At 35.8% G+C, this 19,293-nt stretch overlaps 1 protein-coding gene across 3 annotated transcripts in view; it reads left to right on the plus strand.

Annotated features, from left to right (window-relative positions):
* LOC106669907 overlaps positions 1-19,293 on the plus strand; it is a 258,515-nt gene that overhangs the window by 183,917 nt on the left and 55,305 nt on the right. The window contains exon 1 of one of the 3 annotated variants that reach the window (XM_024227089.1): positions 5,448-5,481. The exons of the other annotated variants lie outside the window; for them this stretch is intronic. Coding sequence (XP_024082857.1) covers positions 5,473-5,481 — 9 coding nt within the window. The 5' untranslated portion in view covers positions 5,448-5,472. Of the gene's footprint in view, positions 1-5,447; positions 5,482-19,293 lie in introns of those variants that run through there. 3 annotated transcript variants of the gene reach the window in all.

Below are 19,293 nucleotides of genomic sequence, written 5' to 3' on the forward strand. Positions count from 1 at the left end.
AAACAAGTAAAAATAAGCCAAGTAATCAATATTACAGAAAAATTTGTGGTGATTAGTGACCGTGAAACATTTTCTCTATCGTGCCAACGTTTCGATCTTTATTGAGATCATCTTCAGGGCCTGGAATTTACAAACATTGTTTAAATTTAAATTCCTACATGTATTTATTAAATTTAAACAATGTTCGTAAATCCCAGGCCCTGAAGATGATCTCAATAAAGATCGAAACGTTAGCACGATAAAGAAAATGTTTCTCTGAAACCTACGTCACACCAGAACGTATCTCACGAATTCCGAATAATTACAGAAAAAACTAGCAGGCCGTGTGTCCATAAAAACCAAACGAAATATTTTATATACATTTTCATTAAATAATATAGTAAACCAGAAATGGCTATCAGCAATTACATATAACATGTAACACCGTCAATTACGTATAACAATGTAACTAGTCAACTAACTACCTAGTCAAGACAGGTTTGCCATCTGTCAGAGAGAGGCAGAGAGGGAGAGAGAGAGAGAGAGAGAGAGAGAGAGAGAGAGAGAGAGAGAGAGAGAGAGAGAGAGAGAGAGAGAGAGAGAGAGAGAGAGAAAGCAATAGAGAAGGTGCGAAATATAATAAAGAGAGAGAGAGAGAGAGAGGGGATAAAAATGAAGAAAGAAAGAGAGCACGTGAGAGGAGGGAAAGAGAGAGCGCCAGAATGAAAGGGAAATAGAGAAGGATTAAGAGCGTGAGTAAGGAGAGAAATAAATAACGAGAAAATTAGACAACGCGAGATTGAGAAGAGAAACAAAAAGAGAAAGCAAGAGGAAAGATGGAGAAATAAAGAGGAGAGAAATACAAAAAAGATTGCGAAAGAGAGACGTAGAGATGGAAAGAAAAAATACAAAAGAATTTAAGAAAGTGGGATATGTGAGATTATTATTGATGATGGTAGAAAATAGAATGATTTTTCGAACAACATAATGATAAAAATTGTAAAATTTTATCTTCGTGAATTCTAGTCAATAATGACTCATCATGGACACCAGGCTGATGTGAAAAAATAATATTTCAATAGACCTATAATTAAACTTATAAAGAAAGTAAATGTCATATTCAATAAGTAAATTGGAAAAAAAACAATTCTTTCGTTAAGCTTTCGAAAAATATGACTTCATCAGGACTTTAAACTTATAATTATTCACAAGTTTAACAAATGTGAAAATTTATATGCTATGGTTATATCTATGTTATCAAACGTAGTAAATTTACAAGTTGATAGAGATCAGAGACCCATCAAATCCATATCACAATAGACATTGATGAAAAGAAAACTAGTAGTGAACTCGACTAGGGGAGTGGGTGTTTCTAATTGGCCTCATCCCTGGACGTTTTATTAAATAAATATTGTCATTTGAAGGTATTTTATATTCTTGTAAATTGTAAATGAAGAAATAGTTTAAAATAGAAGCCGAAAAAAATAGCTTTTTAATGGGTATTTAAAACAAAAACTTTTTTAATACTCAGTTGTTATTTAAAAGAAGCACGAAAATGTTTGTAGGAACAGATTTTTTAATTCCCTATCATCAAAAAAAAAAATGGGGAAGGTTTAAGGGGAGACATTGTAGAAAAGTACGAGAAAAAAAAATAAATTGGACCCCCTGTACCCCGTGAGGCAACTAAATCATAATTAAGGGAAATTTAAAAGTACGCAACGCAAATGTCGCCCGAGGGTTGATATCCCTCGTAGCAGAAGGGAATCTGGAAGACCCGGGTTTCACGGGGATAAATAATTGATGGAAGGAGGGAGGCAGGTGGCTAATCCCGGTGCACTTGACGTTCACACGCACCCCCGACGCTCATGTGAGACTTTCAACACCTCTTACACGTGTGCAAAGCTCAAAAAGATTCCCCAACCCTGTTTCCACCCCAGCCGATTACTGGGAAATTTCCCTCAGATCGGTTGAAATCGATGTATCACAAATCTACGACGTTTTTCTCATTTAAAATATATGAGATATTATTATTAGTCTTTATTTAATAAATTATTATTGTATACAATATACATAAATACGTTTTAAAATTAAAGACAGGCCCTTTGGTTAACTAAACCATCAAGAGGAAAACAGATCGATTTTAGTAACTCACGCAAACATATACAAAAAAATACACTGCCCATCTAAAAAACCGACCACCTGCTTATTACTCGAAAAAATGACCAACTTTGGAAATGCATATTTTCTCAGCCTTTTAGTCACAGACCTGCGTCTTATTTTGTAGAAAATTTTACCCCGAATAAGATTACTTTTTTAAAGGTTTTCCTTTTTCAGGCATTCATCAGTAAATTCAAAGATTCGGGAACATGTTAATTTTTGCACATTTTACGAAAATTTCAAATTGAGCTTTGGGGCCAGGAAATCGTTCTGCAGCAGCGCCTTTTAACAATCGATAAGAAATTTTAATAAGCTTTCGATTGGTCACCTTCCACATTGCCCGATTTCTCAACCGTTTTCGAATTATTCGCGATTTTTGAGCAAAAGACCTGGTTTTTTACGTGCTCAAGGAAAAAACGATCACTCTCTCTCCCGATTTTCAAGAATGCATAAATTTTGAAAAATCGTTTCATTCGCTAATCTTAAGTTGTACAACTTTTGTTCTGAGGACTTTTTAAATAAAATTGAACAGGAAAGCAACAATTCTAACTTTTTTCCTTTGACCTTTTCTGATTCGGAATGTTTCTGCTATCGATAACCACTTGTTTACCTCATCAGAGAAATTCAACTTTTCCTTCCTATTTCACAGATATTGTGGCAATTTTATTAAATAATAAATAACATAAAAAATAATCATAACAATAACAAATATAATAAATAATAATAATAATATAATAAAATATCATAAATAAAATAATAATATAACGTATTTATGATCATGTTGAACGCATTATTTATCAATCACATTCGAGAGAATTCACTTCATTTCCTTGGGGAAAAAAGTGAAGGCGTGAGTGAGATCAAGAGAGAGAGAGAGAGAGAGAGAGAGAGAGAGAGAGTGATAGAAGATAGAGTGAGTAAAAGGGAGAGATGATGATGATGAGGATGATGAACGCTTTATTTATCATCACACAAGACTTGGTCTCAAGAACCATTCTTACATCTAATGTGAAGTACGATGGTTACTAAGTTTAACTTACATCTAATTTATTAAACATTAATTACACCAAATAACCTAATTTTTGTGGTCAGTAGGTTCCATCTATTCGTTCTGCATTGAACATTTACTTAAAATTGCTTATTGAAATAAATATTCTAATTTACATAATAATTGAGCAATTAAAAAGCAAATTACTAATAAAATAAGTGAACAAAAATACTTTTCAATACAATGCAGTACAAATAATGAATTATAAATTACCAACATAAATCTACAAATAAAACTTAGAAGAGAGAGAGAGAGAGAGAGAGAGAGAGATAGAGATAGAGAGAGAGACAGAGAGAGAGAGAGAGAGTGAGTGAGTGAATGAGAGAGATTATAAAAAGGAAAAATGAGTGAGAAAGGGAGAAAAACAGTTGGGAGACAAAATTTCAGTTATTAACTTTTTTTTTAAAGAAATGCAGTAATGCGAGCGTAAGGGGAAAAAATGAGAATAACAAAAATTAATATTTAAAGAAAAGAAAGAGGAACATTGAGTGAAAGGAGAGAGAGAGAGAGAGAGAGAGAGAGATTGGTAGTAGATAGGTAGGGAAAGAGAGAGCGGGAATGAGAGAGTGAGTCAGTAAGCGAGAAATAGAAAGAGTGAAAAAGAGAGGGGGACAGTGATACGGAAACAGAGAGTACGATAAAATAAATAAAAACATATGTGAGTGAGCGAGAGAAATTCTTGGCATGGAAGGTGAAAAAGTATGTGAGAGATTATGTTTTAAAAAAATATAAATTAGTGAAAGAGAGGCCAAATTTAATTTTTCTTTAAGTGAGTATGAGAAAAAAGGGCGATAATTCGATCATTTACAGTTAAAAAAGGAAGAAGTACTTCTAAGTAAGGAAGAAAGTAAGTATTAGTTATTCTTTTTATCTCAGGTTTTTGGTAGAGGTGAAAAGTTACTGTCATGAGCGGGATTCGAAGTCACGTTAGCTCAAGTGGTTAGAACAGCGGCGTATTTAGCAAGGTCGGGGGTTCGAATCCCGCTCGTTACACTAATTTTTCATCCCAGCCAAAAACCTTAGATAAAAAGAATAATTAATTGGAATAACTAGTAGTACGGTCAATTATGATCACTAAGTAAATATGGAATAAGTATTACCTTAAGCGAAAAGAAAGAGATAGAGATAGATGAATGTATAGACAGGTAACTAGAATTAGAGAGAGAGAGAGAGAGAATGAGAGTTTGTGAGAAATTGAGAGATACAGAATGAAAGAGAGTTAGAGAAAGTACAGAGATAGAGAAACAGAGAGAGGGAGAGAAAGAAAGAGTGAGCGAGAAAGAGAGAGAGGGGGAGAGAGACAATGAGAGGGAGAGTACGATAAAAAAGAAACAAACGTGGTGGAAGGAACAGAAATTATGAGAGAGAGAGAGAGAGAGAGAGTGAGAAAGAGAAAGGGAGACAGACAAACAGAAAGAGAGAGAGAGAAGGAGAGAGAGAAATTATTTCCCATTGGGAGTCGTAGTGTAAGTGTAAGAAGTAGGGGAACAAATTAGGTTATATACATATTAAAGTGGAAAAACAAAAAAAAACGTTTAAAGCCTGGATTCAATAATTGGAAAGTTTAATTAAAAAAAAGAAGGAATGCCTGAAAACGCCGGTATATTTTAACAAAAAGTAAAATTTCTTAAGATCCGTTTTCCAGTAATAGCTTATGACATTTAGTGATATCGGTACACATGAAAAGAGATGTACCATTGAAGACCTATCCTTCCGACTCGTTTCGACTCGATTTCCGTTATTTCGAAAGAATGAACAATAAATCATAAGGGGCTAACGTAGTCCACCCTTGTTCAAGAGAGTGTGAGAACAGGGGAGGAAGGACTGTTGGCCACTTGTCCGTAGCACATGATACATGCAGCTGGGGACGTCCGGGAAGGGTGGTGAATGCTAAGAGGTGCTGGTTAAGACAGGGGCACACATGGAACCGATCAATACCCTCCTAGGACTCGTCTTAATTAGCGAGGAGGGTTCGGACTTGCCCACCGTAATTCGGGCGAGGAGAGTTCCAACAACTAAGGGAAAACCGAGTCTAGAGAAGTAAATTGCAAAACGTTGTACTATTAGGAAGTTGTTCGTAGTGAATAATAAATATTTATTACGCCTATTTTGCTGAATTGGATCATTTACATATATTTTCTTGTTATGTTTTAGTACGTTTCGTGTATTTTTTTATCATTATTTTTATTTACAATGTTACACTTGACAGATATTTAATTGTATGACAATACAATAATTTTTCTCCCTATTCTGTTGCAGATCCATTGAGAAGGGCCGGGGCTGGAGGGATGAACAAGGTAAGAACGGAACTGCCCCTAAGGGCAGGGCATAACCATTTCATTTATATACAAGGGAACAAACAAATCTCACTCCGTTCTCTTTTGAATTCCACCCAAAAATCAAACATTGATTTCCTATTTGAGAGCCCCTGGGGAAATTCAGTCCTTCGCATTGGCAATTACAATACATGAATGGCATTACTGTTTCCCCAGTGCGCGTGAATTATTTCCTCGTTGTCACCCAAAAAAAAATAATAGTTACAGTGCTCTTTAGCTTGCAAAAAAAAAAGATTGTATCATAAATGTAAACATTTTCCATCTCCACCATGTTATTTTTTTCCCCTCCGACAAACAGAAAAGTGCTAAAATATATTCAATTAACTCCTGGTAATTAAGGCGGGGATTAGGAATGGAATCCTTTTGGGTGTAATACATCCATTAGTCGAGGACAACGTGTTACGCCCGGGCTATGAAGACTGGGAGCCCGCTAGGGGGATGTGGACAGGTTTTTAGATAGAGATATGACCCCCGGGGGAAGTAGGCGGGACTCCAACAGGAAAAACCTAATGCTGCTATGTTGTCCTCACGAGACGGTGGACATTCTCATTACGTCCACGGATTCCTTTTATCCGAAGAAATAGCCCCATTTACGACCAGTTAGGTCAAAACAGTCTTTATTGAATTGCCTGATTTACCATGTACAATTTGATGTAGTTGGATAAAAGTTTCAACCTTAGGAGTTTCATTGGAAACGAGAATAAGTTGGGCACAAAATACAGCCAAACTTATAGAGCTGTCTATTCCAAAATATTGTTATACTTACCTCACCTCAAATCATTTATATTAATTTACTAGACATAGTATTTAATGGATTATAACGCAATTTACAACCCTATCTCTATTTACAGTCTGTGTGTAGAACTATCTTTTCTAAAAAGTGAATTGATGCTCACCCCCACATCATATTTCGAACCTTGTCATCGATGACTTGATCTTTATGTTAAACTGATCGACAATCATTAGATCCGCCTATTCTCGCTGGTATAATCATTTCACCGTTGGTTCGTCCACTCCCTGACCAACCAACACCACCACTTTTAGACCTAACGGAAACTGAAGCAAACAAGACCAGGAGAGAAAGGGCGAGAGAATGAATGCATGAACGAACGATTTAATTACAGAAATACACGGAAAGTTAGTTCCTTCTAATTATTATGCAGTGATGATTGAGAAGAAAAATTGGAGTCACGAGCAGGATTCGAACCCAAAGGTTTTTTCTTGTCAACCATCTTTGCATAAATATTAGAAAAATAGATAACAATAAACCAATAACTAATTAAATACAGTTAGTTCTCATAGAACTTTCTTACACTTAACGTATAATTACAATTACAATTGTGGTCGTGTAATCTTACTTCAAACTTACTTATGTACTTAACATTTGATAAAGCTAAAACAAAAGAGAAAGTGAGAGAGAGAGAGAGAGAGTGAGTGAGAGAAAGAGAGAGGGACAGAGAGAGTGAGAGAGAGAGAGAGAGAGACGGACAGAGAGAGAGAGAGAGAGAGAAATATCTATCTTACTTTAAGCTTTAACTAAAATAAAACAACCTGTAATTTTTATATTTGTTGGGTCTTCGCAGTAAAAACATTTGAGCTTTGTTAAATTTGAAAATTCGAATAGGATTTTTAATTTTGTTTATACGTCTAGCTAAAGTCAAAAATTCAGGAAGTGCCGATGATTTTTTTCACTTTCTCTCTGCTTCGTACACCAATTTGTTATATTGCAGAACCACTGGATTTTACACATGGTTTCGGCTTTTGTTAAATGTAACTATTTAAACAAAAACTAAGGCTAATTTGTAAAACACTAAATGAGTTTTTTTCCAATTAATTAAGGTTTTGGTTGAGATAGCTCAAGTGGTAGAGGAGCGGCGTATTTAGCCGAAGGCCGTAGGTCCGAATCCCGCTTGTGACACTGACTTTTTTATCTCAACCAAAACATTAATTAACTGAAAAAGAATTTATTCGGTCAAGCGAACCACGAAACCTAATAAATATAAAAATAGGCTAAATGCAGTATTAAGCGAGAACAGGCGGAAGGAAAGTTTATTTCCCTTCAAAACGTGTCGTGTTACTTTGAACATCTACCAACAGTAAAACTCATGGTTTCATCCGACAATAAATTATAGCATTTGACTAAAAAGATTTAAATTGGTTGAACAATAAATAATGTATTATTTATGTGTTATTAATGTATTATACGAGGACAAAAATTGATTTCAGTCACCAGTCAAATCCACTCATGAAACACTTTTACTTTAACTTACTTGCAACTTTAAATGTAAAACTAAACTTCTTCTGTTATTAATCTGTTATTTATCTTCAGAGATACATGGATAAACCATTAAAGCAGTTTTGTTTTTATACAGGGTGAATTGCTACTCGTGCTACAAACTTCTCCAGTAGATTCTTCACCCTAAAATGAACAAAAAAGTTCATATTGTCCATGGTCCGATTCTCAACNGAGAGAGAGAGAGAGAGAGATTGAGAGAGAGAGGGAGAGAGAGAGAGAGAGAGAGTGATAGAAGATAGAGTGAGTGAAAGGGAGAGATGATGATGATGAGGATGATGAACGCTTTATTTATCATCACACAAGATTTGGTCTCAAGAACCATTCTGACATCTAATGTGGAATACAATGGCTACTAAGTTTACTCTACTTCTCATTTATTAAACATTAATTACTTCGAATAACCTGATTTTTGTGGTCAATGCGTTACATCTATTCGTTTTTTCATTGAATTTAATATGTACTTACTTCAAATTGCCTATTAAAACAAATATTCTAGTTTACAGAATAATTGACCAATTAAAAAGTAAACTACTAATAAAATAAGTGAACAAAAATACAATTCAATACATTTAAGTACAAATCATGAATTATAAATTGTCAATATAAATCTAGAAATAAAACTTCTAGTCACTAAATAGTAATATAAAAACTAAAACAAAACAAAAACAACAAAAGAAATTAAATTTAAAACAGTGAATTTTTAGCGTCAATCATAACTTCATAAGAGGTGATTTTTAAGTCTATTCTGGAAATCATTCATATTTGTACATAGTTTTATGTGTATAGGGATTCTCTCACAAAAGTCATTGTACATTTTACTGAGAATGACCCATTAAAAGTTTTGGTTTTGTGCTTAACGAATCGCAGACGTAGATTGTAAACCTCTGTATCATCAATCTGCGAAATGTACCTAAATTTCACATATAAATATTTTGTTTTCTGAACTCTTAAAAACTTTGCGTGATAGATTGTAATCGATTGTCTTTAATTTTGAAAAATTTAAGGTGCAAAAACCCTGTGAAGAGAGAGAGAGAGAGAGAGAGAGAGAGAGAGAGAGAGAGGGAGAGAGAGAGAGAGAGAGAGGGAGAGGGAGAGAGAGAGAGTGAGTGAGAGTGAGAGTGAGAGAGTGAGAGAGTTGTTGATTTGTGCGTTATGTACCTTTACAACTAAGTAACCAAAAATTCTGAGAAAAATCTCGCATTTTCAGAAGAGGAAAATCTTTTTGCAGAGTTTATTTTATATAAACAAATATCGTAATTTTATTAAATAATATAAATTATTTTCTGTTTATAGGTTTTGTAAGTGATAATTAGCCGTTTAATTAAGTTGGCTATAAGATGGTATGGGACAGTTACTCGGATATTTTCTTTTCGGTTCGATCCTCCTTATAACGACGCCCTTAATTGCTGGTATCTCGTTGAGCGATGGGGTTCGGCTCATCAATTTCCACGCCTTATTTACTTTCCTCTTTTTCTCTCCCCTCTAATCTTCTCCGCTATCACACGCAACTTCTATTTAGAGGTTATTAAGAGCTCGTTAAGCGTTTCCCTTGATCTTCAGGTGGTGCCCATCGGCCCGTGAATTCGGCTGAAACTTGAAACAGCGAGTACAGCTCGAGGGCATCTATCTGACTATGATTGGTATTAAGAAGGGTTTTTTTAAATATATGTTAAACATTTTTTCAATTATCCAGGTATTCAAGTTAGCCGTTTTTTCCCTAGACCCACATAGAAGTGTAAACCTGATCATGCGATTGTCTTGTTTATATTGGAAAATCTACTCATCGAAGCTTAACTACAATTAGTATGGGTTAGGTTAAAGAAAAGAAGTGCTGAACGTTTGGAAAATTATTCTAAAATTTATTTGCTAGGCTTCTTAGAATGTACGTCATGTACAGTATCCAAAACACAAAAGAAAAAATTAGAACTGAGCAAAAGAAGGAAGAGAGAGAGAAAGAGAGAGAGAGAGAGAGAGAGAGAGAGAGAGAGATAGAGAGGGAGGGAGATAGAAAGTAGGGATAAATATAGAAAAAGGAGAGAAGAAACGAAAGAGGAAGGAAATGGGGGGTGATAGAGAGTAAATCAAAGAGAAAAAGAAGGCAGGGAGAGAGAGAAAAAAAGGGAGATAGAAAATAGTGATAAATAGATAGATAGACATAGAAAAGAGGAGGGAAGGAACGAGAGAGGAAGGAAATGGGGGTGATAGTAAAACAAAGAGAAAAAAGGCAGGGTGATAGAGAGAGAGCTATAGAAAAAGATAGCAGGAGGTGGAGATAGATAGAGGGAGAGAATAAGGATAGAAATATATAGATAGATAGAAATAGAAAAACAGAGGAAATAAGCAAGAGAGCAAAAGAAAGAAAAAACGGAGGCAGGGTGAGGGAGCGATACAGAAAGAGGTACATTGAGAGAGTGAGGAAAGATGGAGAAAGGGAGAAAGAGAGTAAGGAAAAGAATAGATAGATGGATAAATACAGAACAAAAGAGGGAAGAAGCGAGAGAGGGAGGAAATGGGTGAGACAGAGAGCAAGAAAATGAGGCAGGGGAAAGAGTGATAAAGAAAGAGAGACACTGAAAAAGGTATATATATATATAAGGAGAGAGAGAGAGAGAGAAGTGGGAGAAAGGGAAGTAGGTTAGAAATAGATAGATATAAAAACAGAGGGAAGAAGCACGAGAGAAGATGTTGATATTTTTACATAGTTTTATGTGTATAGGTATTTTAGAAAAAGTTATTGCTCCTTTTACTGAGAATGACCTATTAAAAGTTTTCGCTTTGTGCTCAACGACTCGCAGACGCGAGTTTGCAAACTTAGTATCTTTATCATGAATTTCAGACACATACATTTCACATATTCATATATTGGTTTTTTAAATTTTAAAAACTGTACATGATAGATTGTGATAGATTAAATCTTTAGTTCTGAACAATTTAAGTTGCGAAACTTGTTATATATGCTGAGAGAGTGAGAAAGATGTGTGAAGGTTCCCCCATTTTTACAAATATCTAAATTACATAATCATTTTACATATGTGTATTTTGTTCAAGAAAAGTAAAAAGAACGATCTTGTTACGTTGTCAAAGGCTCTCGGCTGTAAAGATGTAGTAAGCAAGTTATTCCGATTTCTTTATCGCCCATTCGATAAGGCGTCTCTCAGGAAGCGCAATTTTTCCCGGCGTTGAAGATAAGAGGGAAAAGGGGGAACACCTACCTCCAAGACAAAGAGGACTCCTGGGACCGGCTAATACCGCCTCAATACCAAATCAAATTTAGAAGCTGTCTCAGGCACGTACGGCACCCCGACACGGGTTCCCTTTTACCCTGATAACATGTGTTAACAGCCCCAAACCCCCCGAAACAGCTAAGGAGTCTCCTGCCGACGACGGCGTGGAAACGGGCCGAGAGACCGCAGATAATTAGCGAAGCGCACCTCCCCTCGCTCTAATCCACTCATCTCTCATCGCCTTCCACGTCCTTCGCAATTAACGTGACCGCCGTAATAATTTGAGCGGAAACAATGGCTTATTTAAGCATGATTAAGTTTACCAGGGTTAGTGTAAGGACGATTGTGACAGCGGTTACATTTTCTTGAAAGGCTTGCTATGTTTCGTAAACGATAACTATTTCTTCTATGCTTGAAAACTTGAAAAAGCAACATCACTTTTTGAAAACTATGCGTGAAGCTGAACATTCTCGCTAAAAGCATGTAAGGCTAGGATATGATAACTGTACTACCCAAGGGTTATTGCAATCAAAAAATCATAACATATTAAAGACGTTTTTACCATATAATACAGCTAAATATCTGGGAATGACCTTAGATGCCAAGCTGAGATGGAAAGAATACGTGAAGAAAAAAAGGATCGAAATAGGTTTAAGGTATAGACAACTATACTGGTTGATAGGACGTGGCTCCAACCTTGCTATACAAAATAAAATATTATTATATAAAAAAGTCATAAAGTCTATGTAGTCATATGGTATTCAACTATGGGGTTGTACCAAACACAGCAATATCAAAATCATACAAACACTCCAAAATAAAATCTTACATAACATGGTCAATGCACCTTAGTACATAAGGCATAAGGACTTACATAGGGATCTTAAGATCCCTGAAGTCACGGCGGAAATACAAAGATTTGCTCCACCTCAGCCAGCATGAGAATGTGGAAGCGACCAAACTATTCATAACAGAAATATCGTCAGAAGATTAAAAAGAACAAAGCCATATGAACTTGTGTAGTATTTAGGATGTGGAAAAAAGTGATTTTATACAATGCAAAATATATTTTTTATATTCAATCAAAGTATTTCTACTCACTCAAAGTGTTTGTCTTCTGGGTAATTGTGCCATTTTTGCGTGTCGTGTTGAGACGTTGTTTTTTCCACATCCTACATGTATTTGTTAAATGTAAACAATGTTTGTAAATCCCAGGCCCTGAAGATGATCTCAATAAAGATCGAAACGTTGGCACGATAAAGTAAAATTAATGGTTGGTCTAAATAAGACCAGTTTTAATAAATAAATTTAATTTTAAAAAAATCTTTCTATCTTTCTGTCTCCCTTTTTTTTAATTTTAGTGATTATTTTAGTGAAACTTTTTATTGATTATTGATGTCGAATTATATTTAAAAAATTAACTGGTGTGAATTTCATTGAAGCAAGCATTTCATTGATATATGCAATATATCGGATACTCCGCGGGTTTGAGTCTGATATGAATATAATTAATTTAATGTTTTATGACATATTGTAAGTGATAGCTTTTAATAAATGATAAGTCATTGCCACGCATTTAAAAAAAAAAAAAAAAAAGAAGGAAGACGGTTTCAGACGGTTAATACTAATCTTCCAAACAGGTTCGAAAACAATCTCCCCTCCCCGGGGAGGATTGAAAAATAAATGAAAAATTATTCCCCATAGCTCGGTTTCCTGGTCCTCCCTCTGCCTTTCTGTCGTTGGAATAATAATGGAAACTCTTCCCGCCGCCGGCGGCAATTCAATTTGGGCCGGAGACTTACATCTGTGACGGGCAAGGAGGAATAAATTAGTCCTACCCCACACGGAGGATTTAAAATTTTGAATATGAATGGAAAATTTTGCATAGCTGATAAGCGGGTCGTACGCGGATCTGGAGGCATTTAGGTGCCTTTGAGCATTAAGGGTAGTTGGATTCTACGTGTGGTGGCGGCGGGGGCGAGGGTGCGCCGAAACATATGGCATCCACCCTCCCCCGTCTTTAATGCCTACATGCAAATATTCGTCTGCGTATCTCCATGTCTGCCGTCTTCATTTACACCTCAGACGGCCTAAGAGGAATTAAACTAACCGTGACTTACAAGCATTCGTTTCCCACCCATCCCTTATTTCTGAGGCGGTTATTATAAAAATTATTACTCTCGTTATATTAGTTAAGCGTTTAAATTATTGATAAAGTTGCACATGTATTTTACGCCCTGCTTTCAGATAAGCTTAATTAATGGATCATTGCTCAAGATATCGAGACTAACGGCTTACATATAATTGACTCGGGCCGAACAATTACATTTTATTAATTGTAAATCTCTACTCGGTTTATTGGTTCGAAGAGCTTTATGATTAACAGAAACACTCAATTATCTCGAATGTCTAAAATTAGTTTTGAAACTATAATTCGTTAAGTTAGTTGTAAGTTATTCTAAGCATCGTGGTTTGAGCATTTATTATGTTTTTATTTGTCTTTTTTATACATTGGAAACATTGTGTAGCAAAAGAAGGTAAATACTTTAAACAAAATGATTTTTTTTTATTATCTTGTAGCAATAACTCAAAATATCAAATTGAAAAAGTTAAATAATCAAAAAACTACATCTTCTTAATTACAACCAAATAACATGTTAATATAAAAAATTAAGAATTCCTTTTTAAAGAATTTAGTAGCAATACAATTTTCTGAGTTGAGCTTTCATTGAAACTTCTAATTTTAGGCATTTTCCACATCATCCATGACTGCTCATCTTCACATAACATTAACAAGTGTAGGACAAATAATAATTAAATATTATGTGGAGATTTTCTTTTGATAAGAGAACAATACGATTTAATCTTTTAGGTTTGTGGCTTGTTTTCAATTTTTTTTTACTGTGATTTTATCATCTTCTCACTCTTTGACAACTATAATTTACTTTATTACAAATAATTAAGGTTTTTAGTTGAAATAAAAAAGTCAGTGTCACGAGCGGGATTCGAACCCACGACCTTCGGCTAAATGCGCCGCTACTCAACCACTTCAGCTATCGTGACTTCGATCCGCTCGGACACTAACTTCCCATCTCAACCTCACCTCTCGAATTTTCCCTACTTTTTGCCATTTTTCAAATGTCGTGTAAGCTATTTGATTCTCGGCGACAAATGAAATGGGGGATCGCAATATTTCGATTTCCGAATTCCTTCAGACAAAACAAGCGAGAATATGCGGCCTAGAATAATCTTGGACAACCAAAATACAAAAAATGATGTATACACAAACCAAATAATTAATAATTAATTAACAAGGTGTCAACGAGATATGAAAACATCAAAACTTGTCTATTTTTTTATTATTATTTTTTTTTTTTTGTTAATTGATGTTTGGAAACTAAATTTATCTACATCAATCTAACCTGTGTTTTCTCGATTCGCATGATGCTAATCGTAGATTATCGATCAAACTTACCTTTTAACCGTCACGGCAAGCCGTCCAAAAACCGCCCCCTTATAAAAAATAACGTTTTCAGTTTTATGGTGATAGTTGTAATCACATCGAATCATCAGAAAAACAGATTACTTCATGTGAAAAATAATTTTTAAAAATTCGTTAAAACACATTTCTTTAATGCTGTGAGTACAAGACAAAGATCAAATGTTTATTAGATTTCAATCATTCATTAACTACCTATCAAGAAATGGAATTTTGCCTGTTGAAAAGAAAAATATTTCCTAAAGAAATTTAATATCAAAATATTTATAATTTCAGTATTGATTAACATCTGTTGGCGTTAATAATTAAGTCTGATTAAACTGTAAATAATCACTACAAAAAAAAAATTTGTACTCTCTAACTTTAAGAAAAATTAAATTTGAACTACCCTTAGTCGTAGAGTTTAAATGTTGAAGGATAAATTAGGGACATGGGTCCCAACCGCGAAATTTATAGGTCAAAGTTAACCTAAATTGCGTCATAGACAGACGGCAGAGAACTTCATGAAAACTTAGTTTCCATCCAACAACGAGGGGAATTTTTCGAAAGTAATAATATTTATCACCTGTTGTTTCTCTTCTTAGTGTTTCAAAACTGGCTTTGTGGTTTGTTTACTCTTGATTTTGTCTTTGAACAAAAAAATCATTTTCTTGATTGTTTACTACCTGAACATTTTACGTTAATTGGAATAAAAATGTACCAATTGATTTGTTTTCCAACATTATTTATACATTCACTAGTTTTCGTGGCCCGCTTGACCCAATTGATATCTTTCAATTAATTAAGGTTTTTAGTTGAGATAAAAAAGTCAGTGTGACGAGCGTGATTCGAACCCACGATCGTCGGCTAGATACGCCGCTGCTCTACCACTTGAGCTATCGTGAGCTCGATCCACTCGGACACTAACTTCCCATCTTATCATTATTTATACAAGACAATTAATTAAGGTTTTTAGTTGAGATGAAAAAAGTTAATGGCACGAGAGGGATTCGAACCCACGACCTTCGGCTAGATACGCCGCTGCTCTACCACCTGCGCTATCGTGACCTCGATCTACTCGGACATCAACTCCCCATCTCAACCCCACCTTATGAGTTTCCCTCCTTTTGCCATTTTTTTTAATTGGTCAAGCGGACCACGAAAGTAGTGAATTAATTATTTATACATTTGTACTAAGTTAATGCGACAAAATTCAACGTACAATATATCAAAATCAGGCTTTTGATTAATGTATTGCATTAAAACTTCATTGACTTGCAAACCAGGGTGATTGGAATCGACCGAATTCATCACTCCGCAGACCACACGGCGTGATTTCGATTTATTTCATTGATAATTCAATGCAGCAATTACATTAGTCAAAAACGCCAAGGACAAAACAAACTACTTAAAGACCAAACAGTCAATTAGTAGTGAGCCCCTGTAGAACAAATATTATAGATAAGAACATCACTTTCTCAATTTTCTTCGTCGCCAACATAGGCGAGGATTATCTCGGTTGGTGGTGAAATTGAACTGACGGACGAAAGCATTGGGATGTATAAAAAAGGGCAGAATTTTTCATAATATGCTTTTGGTACTTTTGCAACCAAGGGAATAATAAGGTCTAGTTGACAGATGAGGTTTGGTACACAAACATAAAGGTTAGTATTTTTTCTTAGGACTTTTGATTGGAATCTTTGGTTACGTTGCGAGTTGGAATGCTAGGTTGACCCCCAGAGCTGGATAGGATAGGAATAAAAGAGAGGACTTACTAACCAGCTTCAGGTTGTTAGTCAACCTCCAAATCCTGCCAGCGGCTTTCCCTCTTCTAGTTGCATGAATCTGCAGACACTCATAAAAATAAAACAACTTGTTCTTGGGGTTCGTTTTTTTTCTGCATCTGCAAACGTTTTCCTGTCTACCTATCTGGTACATGTGCCTTCCTAGACGGCAGTGTTAGCAGTCGAATCAGAATCCTGGTTCTGTTGCTGTTACTGTTCAGTAGTTACTTTGTAAGTCTTGCGGATAGTCCTTTTACGAACCTCTTCGCGTGTCTTATGCCTGAGGTATTTTTCCACCAGGTTTTGGACTCATTAAATTTTTGTAGCAAAGTGTTATGCCACAATAAGGTTCAGGGACTAGAGAATTCATATTGGTACCTTTTTTGGCTGTCCACTTTATCATTACCTCTATGTCCCCTACGCTCAGGGACCTATGCCAGGGACCGGTCATTGGTGTCACTGACCTCTGCCAGGGATTCTATTCGATTCCATACGCTTTTTGCCCTTTGCCTCGCTAAGGCTAAGGCTTATGTGCATCCTGAATGTCAGAGATGGATACCATAACTCCACGTTGGTTTGAGAACATGAGTTTAACCTTTTGGAGTTAAGTGTAACTTTGGATCGTATGTCCCTTAGTAATGATAATAGTTGTGTCGTTTGTTTAGCTCGATGTTTTAATCTTGAGTGCGGATTCCATATCAGTCGTTTGTCCAGGTGAAGTCCCAAGTAAGGTATGGGTCACGGATATGACAGGGGGTTAGTCAGTTAGTCAGGGGGTTATTTACATGGAGTTAATATGTCATATGTGTATGCCATGTTACATGGAGTGGTGGGGGATTTTGGGAGATGTGTTGGAGGCTGTGTTAAGTGGTGCTGGTGTGTGGTGGAGGTTGGCCCAAGCCTGGCCTTTCTGATCTACTATTGCATATCAGTGATTTGTATTTTTTTCATTATGAAATTACTAGACTATTAGTTAAGAATAACCAACTGATTTACTAAATTTCCATAAACTTTTCTTCTTTTATATTGAAAAATTTTAACATGACAATTTTACCGTTGCCAGATGCTTGGAATGGGGAATCGATTGCGTATTCGCTTGAAGATGTAAAAACGACGGAACGGTGAGAAAGAAGAAAAAATGTTTATTAAAAAAAGTGAATCTAGGAACGACTTTTCCCTTGTCATCAGGTTAGGCCTGGTGCGCGGGGAGGAATCTCATTCTGTATAAAAATAATAAAAATGACTAAGTGGCCCCTCTTTACGATGTGAAGTACGAGGCAATTTAATCTCACCGTTCGGCCGTTTACATATATTCTTTTTATGGGGCCGGTGCCGCCCTTCATTTTCCCAGAGGCATAATGCAGTCGGGCGTGCATAATGAACCGGCCCGATTAATTTCTAAATATTTACATTTCAAAACAATAGAGAGAAAATGGATTGTTCCGGGGCGAAACGAGTCCAATTGTCCCCGGCCTTTTGAAAGGCCGTTTCGTTATTAATTTCGCGTCCCGCGGGCTGTTCCCGGGCTAAAAATTATCGATTCCTCACGTGTGACGGTTCCGGAACGGAAGAACTATCGACGAGACGTTGGGCCATTGTTTCCCTTAGAACCGTGTTAAGAAGTAAGCCGATCCGTTGGGATGGGGTTACGGGATAACAATGGAAAGACGCTGTGCTGAATCCACAACAACTCTTCTTCATTAGCTCCGATTGTCTTTCTCCGTGCTCATTACGGATTTACCTCAGAAGGAAATTCGATACACTCCACGCACTCCTAACTGCTAATCAGATTAAGCTCTGTTGTTTTCCCTTCCTTCTTCAGTAATAAAAAAACGAATGACAACTTTCGCAAAGAGGATTGCCGACCCTTGTTTAACCGACCAAATGAAATATTTGATGCCACCCTCGCCAACGGCCCCTTACAGACTTTTTTTCTCTTTTTCGCCCCCTAGAAAAGGTTAAGTCTCCGTAACACCTACCCCCTGATTTAAATACAAAGGAGAACCCTCTGTTTTTATACCTGACCTCGTCCTTCACAATCTTCTCAAGGTATTTGCCACAGCAAAGAGGGAGAGAAAAACGTTTTAATTCGCCTCCCCCTCCGCGGACTACCCTTTATTTGCGTTAACAATTACCCTCAGTATTTAAACAAGCTCTTTGTTTGAAACATCACACTTTGTACTTTTGAAAATTATTCAGCCATTGCCGGCTAAATGCTTGTTGCTTCTTTTTTTCTTTTTTAAATTTTTCTTATGTACTCTGGTAAAGGCCCCAATAAGTGATTGAACGTGGCTGCATTTTCTAATAACGCAAGCTCTCTGGTATAATATTTCAACAGCGAAATGCATCAAACAACAAAACATCGTGCAACAAAGGAATCGACAATTTTTTTTGCCATATTTTCGTTGAATAAACATCCCTAGTTTTTACTCTTTTAGGGTCGGACTTAGACATTACTCCGCAGCTCGAATTTTTTTGAATAGATAAACGGGCTTTGCAAAAGCACATCTTATCTTCAATTTATCACAAATCACAGTGCTCAAAACTACAAGCAAATTTCAGAACAAAAATCTGTTTCTGGCCATATGTTCTTGAAAAACTTTAAAATTGAATAATTAATTGGTCTTCCAAGATCCAAATGAGGTAACTGTATAGTTCCAATATGGAAAAATAAGTCAAGAAATAATTTCTATTCGTCCATGATAACATGTTCCAGGTGGTTATTCTGGCATCACTTGTTTCATTTCCAAGGAACAATTGTGTAACAATTGTACCTTATTATTTTTTGTCGCTTTGTTACTAATTTAAAAGAACTCCTCAGTAAAAAATATATATATTTAAAAAATTAAGTAGTTCAAGGGACTCTTCCCTTCATCCGGCCGAGTTACAGCCTGAAGGATAATTTCTTGTACGTCTTCAGGATCTCATAATAAAGGAAGATCTTCTTCTTCAGCCTTCTGGTGTTGATGAAAAATGAGCATTTTCTTCATC

The sequence above is a fragment of the Cimex lectularius genome, unplaced genomic scaffold (assembly GCF_000648675.2).
Source record: "Cimex lectularius strain Harlan isolate CLEC.00 unplaced genomic scaffold, Clec_2.1 scaffold146, whole genome shotgun sequence".
Lineage (NCBI taxonomy): Eukaryota > Metazoa > Arthropoda > Insecta > Hemiptera > Cimicidae > Cimex > Cimex lectularius.